The following is an 8,994-nucleotide window of genomic DNA, read 5'->3' on the forward strand; positions in this document are numbered from 1 at the left end:
AAATGCTATGGAAACAAACGACCGACTCACAACCGAGTCAAATAACACCAATGCAGGTAATGAATTCACAAGAAAAGTACCTACGCATATGATCATATAAGCATAAAATCTCAACTCAAATAAAAGATGAAAAGAAAATACATACCAGCCACAACATCAGGCGCTGCGCGGACCTCCTCCGCGGTCAACTGAAACGCTCTCCCACGAGCCCTCGGGGCCTCGGCCTTCACCGGCCGAGTCTCGGAAACCCTAGCAGCAGGCGCAGATCCCTGTGCTGATCCCTGAAGAAACTGCGGGCACTCGGCCTTCCGATGGCCGGTCTGGTTGCAATGAAAGCAAACCGAGAATCCCTTGGGGCATTCCCTCGCGATATGCCCCTGCTTCCCACACTAGTAACATACTCCAGTCCTGCACGACCCCTCATGACTCTTACCGCACTTCCCACAAGTGTGGCCCTTCGCGCCCCCAGATCTCGAATTAGCGGGTCTAGCCCGCTTGGCTGCCGGCTGAGACTGGGTCGGCCGCCGATCCATCCTCTGAGACTCGACCTCCTCCCTGGCTTAAGTCTCCAGCTCGATCTACCTCTTCCGGGCATTTGCCTGGAGCTCAGAAAATGTCCGGTAAGTCGAGTTCGCCACGAACTCCTGTATATCTCTCCTCAGAACACTCAGATAACGGCTCATATGAGCCTGCTCAGTCGACACCTGCTCAGGGCAAGACATCGCCCTCTCATGGAACTTCCTGGTGATGACTATCACTGAATCAGTACCCTGCTTGAGGGTCAAGAACTCATGGATCAACCGTTCCTTCTCTATCGGGGGAACATACTCCTCTCGGAACATACCGGTGAACCTCTACCAGGTCACCTCAGAATCTCAGCCAAAGTAAAGTTCGCCGTCACAAACTTCCACCAATCCTTCACTCCCAGGCGGAGCTGGTTCAAGGCAAACCAAACCCTCAAGTGCTCTGGACAAGAGCACATATAGAAACATCCCTCGATGTCAGAGATCCACCTCATAGCGGCAATCTGGTCCTGCGTCCCGTCATACTTTGGTGGCTTCATGTTGCTGAACTCCCGGAACAACAACGAGCCACCTCCCTGAGGTCTAGCAGCAACAACAGCAGCAGTAGCTGCAGCTGCAGCAGCCCCAATCAACGCGGCGTACCGCTCATCAAAAGTCTCGATCAATGTGGTCTTGATGTCTCCAAACATCTCAAGGATCTCAACCCGGATGGCAGCAGCCACCTCTTCATGAATCATCCGACGAATCTCCTCGTCGCTGACACCACTGGTCTCAGATGTGTGTCGAGTCCCAACCATGATGTCTCTGAAATACAAAAAAAATTATCAGAGATTCGATCGAACATGCTCATACTCGATGACACAACCCTACTTGTCCTCCGTCGTCCAAAAGATTCTTACTTGAAATGCCCACTGATCCGGTGTCTTCAGTAGTACGGGCCCAATTCTACTGACCACACCGCACCAACATTCACTTCAAGTCCTCCTCCTTGAATCTTGGATTACAAGTACTCTATTCTCATGAGCTCCTAACTGCTATCACTGGCCCTCAAAGCATCTCAGCAACAGAAAACCCATAGACTAAGGCATCACAAATCAGGCCACTCTAGTCCAAATATGTATACTTACCCTACTCTAGCATGCATAATATAACATATCTCATAACACATAGAGTAAGGGTACTTTTGGGGAATTCATCGTTCGGGTGCTGGCTAATCGTACACACGGCTCTGCTCTGTTTGTCTCAAAACTCTGTTATTTTTTTTTCAAAAATTTTATTTTATTATAAAAATTCTCCTCAATTCCTCAGTTTGAGTTCAGATACGCCCGAATGTATTTATTCAAACCATCATTTTTCACAAAATAACATCAACATATTGTTTCAAATGTATTTATCACAACACATTTCCCTAGTATCCAAAAACATAAACTCCTCAAGTGTGTACGAATCATGTCGGCGCCTTCCGACGCTCATCACTGGTACCTGAAACACATCACACAACAACTGTATGCATAAATGCTTAGTGAGTTCCCCAAATATACCGCATACAACACATACACCACTCAAGGCTATAATACGACCCTCCGGTCGATATGTCTGAGCGGGACCCTCCAGTCCCGTAGCTCATTGGACCCTCTGGTCCGGTCATAGCTCGTTGGGCACTCCGGCCCAGTCTGTATCGTTGGACCCTTCGGTCCGGTCTATAACAACATACACATAACACATAGCACATAATCTCATACATAACACATAAGACCCTCCGGTCTACCCAGTATACCACTCTATGTAAGTATAGTGAGAAGACTCACCTCGATGTCTCGGTAATTGTCTGTTTCGGAATAAACGTGATCTAGCCTCCGCCTAATCACACAAAGTAATATACTCATAAATACAACTGTACTCAACCCTAAAGGTCAACATGGTCAACGGTCAACTTTGACCGGACTCGGCGAGTGCACTATGGCGACTCGACGAGTCTATACGTGTGCACTGACTCTCTTGGATCCTCTCTCGACACGTCGAGTACTTCTCTGACTCGACGAGTTCCACCTGGCATGAATCGCGGGGCCACCACGACTCAACTCGTCGAGTCTCAAGAACAACTCAGCGAGTTTCGGCTTGACTCAGTCCCCCCGACTCACCCTGACTCACTGAGTCACTCCCTCAACTCGGCAGGACCACTCACTGAGTGATTACGGGCAAACTTCATACTACTCGCTGAGTCTGTTCTTCAGACTCGGCGAGTTCATGTCATGCATAAACTCAAACTCACTTCTGAGGTCAGATCTGTTCCATACAATCATAGATCTGGCCTCCGCAAGCATGATAATCACGTAAAGTCCAAACCTTGATGCTCAAACAACATCTATTTGCTCCTATAAGATGTTTTAGCCCCATATCTCATAACCCTTGGTCAAAACTCCCTTGAATCCTCATAAAGTAAGGAATAAAGCTTCTCTGGACCTCTATGGATCCCATTACAAGCCTCATCACAAATAGGGACGAAATGGACTTCAAATCTAACCAACAAAGGGGTCAAGAAACCCTAAACCCCCATGTTCATCATAACATCAGAAAAGGGAGCCAAAATATACCTCCAAAGTGATGCTCTGTGCTCCAAATTCGAAGGATGTCCGCCTCCCTTGCCTCCTCTTAGCTAGAATCTCCTTTTCCTTGCCAAACAATGCTTCAAAGGTTAACAATGACCTCCTCTCTCTCCTAAAACGCTCAAGATCTCTTTAGGGTTTCTCTCTGGTGTTGGTGGCCACAAATGATGGCCATAAGCCCCTTTAAATAGGTCTCAAACCCTGGAAATTAGGGTTTCATTAACCAGCGTGGACTCGTTGACTCCTCTTTGGGACTCACAAATTCTAGACGCGAACCCGCGTGCAAAAACTGCGATCCTACTCGGTGAGTTTAGACTCTAACTCGCCGAGTCTCCTGACATCCCCCAAAAATAAAAGAATAAAAATAGTACCTTGGAATCCAGGGTGTTACACGGCGAGTAATTGAAGGTACTCGACGAGTTGAGGTCAACATGGACTGTTGACCTTGATAGTTGACTTTGACTTTGACAAAGATTTGACCAGTTTGTCTCCTAAGGGTATTTGGGTAATCTGGGAATTTATGGATTTGGTCCTATGGTAGTTACAGGTGGTGGAGTTCGGGGCTGTGACTCGGTGGTTTGATATTATCGCTACGGTTCCACATTTCAAGGTGAGTTATCCTCACTTTATCAACAAGGTCTAAGGCACCAAGGCCGGCCCTTTCTCGGATTGTGTACTGGTATTTGTTTGATATGCTTTTGACCTATTAGATATGTGCCCCGGTAGTTAGGATGGTCAGATGTTAGTGACCTGGTTAGGTCTTTATCCTGGTATATAGGATGATGTTGTGTTAGTGACCTAGTTAGGTCGGTATCCTGGTTAGGATGTTGTTATGCTATATGATCTGTTGGATCGATTTAGTTATTTATGGATTGTTATGTGATTATCTGTTTAAGTGCAGAAGTTGTTGGTATGGGGGTTGGGTTGAGGCAGGTCCTACCTTGTGTTGTAGGCCAACTTACCTAAGGAGGACCGGATGGACTGCAGACCCGGGAGGGCACATAGTCAGGCCGAAGGCCCAACGAGCAGTCCGGATTGGCTAAAGGCCCCGAGAGGTTGGTCCAGATGTGACGAGGCACAGAGAGTGGGTCAGATAGAATGAAGGCTCGAAGTGGGCGGTACAGTCAGACTGTAGACTCAGAGGGTGGACCAGGTGGACTGAAGTTCCGATGAGGGCGGACCAGTCGTACTCTAGACTCGAGATTCATGGTTGTTCTATGTTTTTTATATGATATGGTTATGATATTGTTGTGGTTGGTAATTGGGGGTAGCTCACTAAGCTTTCGGGCTTACAGTTTCAAATGATTCTTTCAGGTACTTCTGGTGATCGTGGGAAGGCAGAGGCATGATCATACCGCTCCTCCTGCTGTTATGATTTTATGATTTGATACTGGGATACTCTGATAATTTTTATATTGAAAACAAACGGTGTAATGTTCAATGGTAATTAAGTGTTTTAAAAATGTTAAAAAATTGCTAAAATTTTACGGGTGTTACATTAGAAAGGAAAAAAAGAAAAGGGACATACTTTTAAGGACATTAAAGAAGGAACACTAACACCTTTTGAAGTATGCAAAGACTAAAGAAAGAGCACCAATAACACTAGATTACGAGTATCCGAATGATTCTCCATTGTTCTATACAATTAATGACTTATGTCTAGCTTTTTTTACAAATTTTCCCAGCGTATGTTTTCCTTTTGTTTGCTAAAGTGTGTAGTCATTTTCTGAAATACTTATTAAGCACTTGATCATCATTTAAGTGGACGCCACTTTGTAAGAACAATAGGGATAAAATAGACTTATGAGATACAATGTCCATGGCATAAAAAGCTCTTGTAATGTTGGACTACATATATAGTTCAATATAGTTTTCAATTCTATGTGAAATATACTAAATAGCACTAAAAATGACAAAATAATCTTGTGGACAAACATCATTACGAATAACATGTTGTAATAGATGGTTATGGACGAATAATTTAGGTTGGAATTTCACCAAAAAGTTAAGCATTGCAATTTGCATCGTATATATAACTTCAGGAATTGTTCAATTTGTCTGGCTAGGGACATATGAAGTTAAGAATTCAAAATAACTACACTTGTAAACGCTATTTTACAGCCAAAATCTAGCTCCAACTTCCAAATATTAGAATGATATTTTCTTTAATTGTTCAAACAACATAGGGAATTAACAATTCATACAACTACTTCAACGGAAGAAACTGAGACGAGCCATTGATGTCGGTTTTAACACACCAAACCCTTACTCTTCTGAATTCACTCACCTCAAATTGAAAAAAGTAAACTAACCTTAACACATGAATTTCGACGAAAAATAAAAATCAAGATACAGGGAGATGGTACCAAAGTTGGTTGAGGGGAAGAGTGAAGAGAAGGATAAATTGAGGTTCTCCAAGCCAGAGAAAAGCTCCCCAAAGCTCCATTGATTTTAGAAAAGTAATGTGTGTGAAAATTTTGTGGAGTGAGTGGGAAGATGCAGGGTTTTTTGTGCTGCTGGAGCTGGTGGTCACGATTGACAACAATGGTGGATTGGCCCATCGTGTTTGTATTCGATCCACATTAAATGCATTTATTTCATACCTGATATCACTAAGCAAATGCCTTTAATTTTGGGAAGAAGTTGTGTCAAGAGAATGGAGTAGAAGAAGAATATGCGAATTTACGCTAGAACCGTTAAGCGTTATAGGGAGGATTTCAGTACACCGACATGAGATTGTGGGTGGTTTAATGGAATTCGGAAGTTGTAGGTTTTGATGTTGCAATGTGGGAGAAGCAACTGGTAAATTCAACAATTGGTATATGCATTGAACCACCGGGGTTGAAGAAACGTGAGGAGAAGTTGAAAAGGATATAGAGGGTGTCGTGGGCGAGGGCTGCGATCTTCAGATCGTGATGAAGGAGATCGTGGGAGGAAGGAGAACCAGAATGAAAACAATTGAAAATGATCGTCATATAACCGTAAATAGTGAGTTTATGCGGCTGTAATATGAAGTTGGAGAGACCCGAGGTTTGAAAATGAGGGAGTGGTTTTTGATGCCTGGCGTTAATTATATTAATAATTATTTTTTTTTGACAATTTTAAATTATACATCTGATAAGGTAATCCAATAAATAAGGTAATCGAATAAAAACCTTCTTTTATTGTGGTCATTTTAATTTTATAAGCAATTTAACATTTAGTTATAGAATATCATTATATTTTTTAATTTACAAACTAAAATTGTCTCATATATGTTAAAAAATAACGAATATATTTATTTGCATCAACGATTATAATACTACATAAATAACAAAGCATAAATATTTTAGTTAATAATTTATTGAAAATATTTAATTAACGATTATGATTTATTAATTCAAAAATTTATTTATTTTTATAACCATGATTCTCACGGGTTATAATCTAGTCATCATCAACAATTCTGAAACTGCAAATAAATCAATTTATCAAATTGTTTATGTATTATTTTGTAATCATAACTGTTATTATTTTCAAAACGTTAACCATATTATAAAGAATTCAAAGGATGTTGAAATGCTTACGGCAAAGAGGGTCGAAAAGGATTATTGATGATGACTATTTGAACTCATTCTCCAAGACCGTGAAAACGAACAACAAAATATTGATTCCAATGGAATAACAAACCGATTAGTGTATCGAAAATAAGGAATAAGTGAATGAGCTTGTAAACAAAATCAAACTTGAGGAAGAAGGTAAAGTAAAAAAAATGGGAATTGGACTGGGAAGAAAATGAGGTAAATTTTTTGCTTGAACATCAAGAATTGATTAATCAGATGAAAGTGGAGTTAAAAATGCAAGAACAGCATAAACAACAAAATTTCATGTCACAAACCTTGCCCATTAGGCCAACCTGTTGAGTTTACTAAACATATTAATCAACTCCCAACAAAAATTTTACGCATATTGTTTACAATATTATATTAACTTCTAATAAAAAATACATATACCTTTTTATCAACTTCATCTAATCTGGCAGATATGTTACTTAATTGTCCACTCCAAAGGTCATTTGTTATATGCTAGACATCATCTTCAACCTTAATATTGCGATCAGATTGACCTATCAAAACTAGTGTTTCTATGTAGGAATGCACAAAGAATGTTCCAGGTTTTCCATACATCCCAAGATATTTGAAGCATTCAATGTTGGGCTCATACACCATAAGTGCACCCTGTTCATAACACATATGAGCATTTTCCACTTCCACTATAGGTTTACCCTTCTTCCTAAATCCAAGTGTTGTTATTGACATTGACCAATAATGTGGTGCCTCAACAGTAAATCTCTTTGTAAATGATTTCTCAACAGCATTCTCTATCATCCATACACTACAAGCACGTTTGTGATAGCTATCATATTCAAGCAGGACAAGAGACTCCCTTACCTTAGAAATACACAACTGTTTTGGAGAGTGGCGCCTTAAACTATCTGGGAGTTCTACCACTCCAAAACTCTCATTAGTTATGTCAAATGACATTATAAAATTATGATTCGGTAACTCACTATCTACATTCATAGGGTCAAAAGCACACCAATAAATAAACCTATCAACAACAACCTGAGGCCAAAAGATACGAAATGGTTTACTAGGAAGATTGTTAGATAGATTTCTCCAATTGCCTGAGCTCACAGTGTAAACATTAGCTTCACAATGGTAGCTAGTTTTGTGAAATTGTGTGATCTCTACTATTTTAGGGTCAGTAGTCACAGGGGAAACCCCAAAACAAAGATTAGTTTCAGGATCCAGATTAAACTTGTTAGGCATAGGAACAGTGATTGACTTTCTAATCGAAGGATTCCAAAGAACAACCATCTCCATTCCCAAGTTATAACCATGGAAACAAAATAACCCCAAAGAACTACCGACTATATTTGCATTTTTGAGTAGTTTAATGGCATGAGGAAGGGTATGAACAAACCTCTGGTGAGGGAAAGTGTCATCATCTGGGAAAGAAAGATACTTTCCAACAGTGTCAGATTCCTTATCTTCATACCTTATAAGGAGATGCTGCGACTCAGTAACGCTGTGAGCAGCGATAAAATTAGAGCTGTCGATCCAAGATTTCCATGTTTTCGAGACGGATCTGAACTGAAGCAATGATACAATAGGAAGCCTTTTGATGATTAGCTCTTGGATATGGAATGGAATTTCGTCGGACATTTTGATTTCGGATACTGCTGCGTATGAAATTCTAGGGTTTTGCAATCGGATGGAGGAAGGGGGATTTGGGAAATTGTGTGTTATTAGACGATTTTAAAAGCAAATTGAGTAGTTCGATAGATACACGTAAGATGCACACCACTACTAGCGGTCGCAATGGTCGAACCTGGAACCTACCACGGAACCGATTCAACTAAAAAACCGGTTTTAAAATATTGCTTCCTAATGTATGTAACTCATGTGGGGACCATCATATTCATGAGCCGGAGCAAGTTTCCCTTTTACGCCTAATATGTTTCTCTTCTCTGCTCTTAATACAAGCCCATATGTAAATAATATCTCTAAAATCTAGCAATTATCTAAACTAAATCTCAACCCCTTTGATGATCGCTCTGCATTTAACTTTGAAAAATCGAGGGTTAAGAGAAGAAAATTAGCACGATCTTCTCCTCGAAGATTTTCTCCTTAAGGCAGCCTATCCCGAAATAAGAATTCAGTTGCTGCTAGTCCTAACACACCACCTGCGGTCAGCATTCCTATCGATCATATACCCTCAATCGACCTTAAAAGGACCATTGTTAAATCTGGTTCCCCATGCATCTTTTCGTCTGATTTATCTGCATCTATCGAAATGATGAACATTTCTAAACTTGGCTA

General features: G+C 40.9%; 1 protein-coding gene across 1 annotated transcript; it reads right to left on the reverse strand.

Annotated features, from left to right (window-relative positions):
• Positions 1-7,194: 7,194 nt before the first annotated feature.
• Positions 7,195-8,337, reverse strand: LOC145029537 (putative F-box protein At1g47790). The gene has a single exon (XM_078978047.1). It carries the CDS (start codon positions 8,335-8,337, stop codon positions 7,195-7,197), a length of 1,143 nt encoding a protein of 380 aa, XP_078834173.1.
• Between the last annotated feature and the right edge of the window lie 657 nt (positions 8,338-8,994).

This window comes from Lactuca saligna, chromosome 2, assembly GCF_052625555.1.
Source record: "Lactuca saligna cultivar CGN05327 chromosome 2, ASM5262555v1, whole genome shotgun sequence".
NCBI lineage: Eukaryota > Viridiplantae > Streptophyta > Magnoliopsida > Asterales > Asteraceae > Lactuca > Lactuca saligna.

What these genes read in the sequence shown, in the direction of transcription:
- LOC145029537 (XM_078978047.1), bottom strand. Translation starts at nt 8,337, where the DNA reads ATGTCCGACGAAATTCCATTCCATATCCAAGAGCTAATCATCAAAAGG.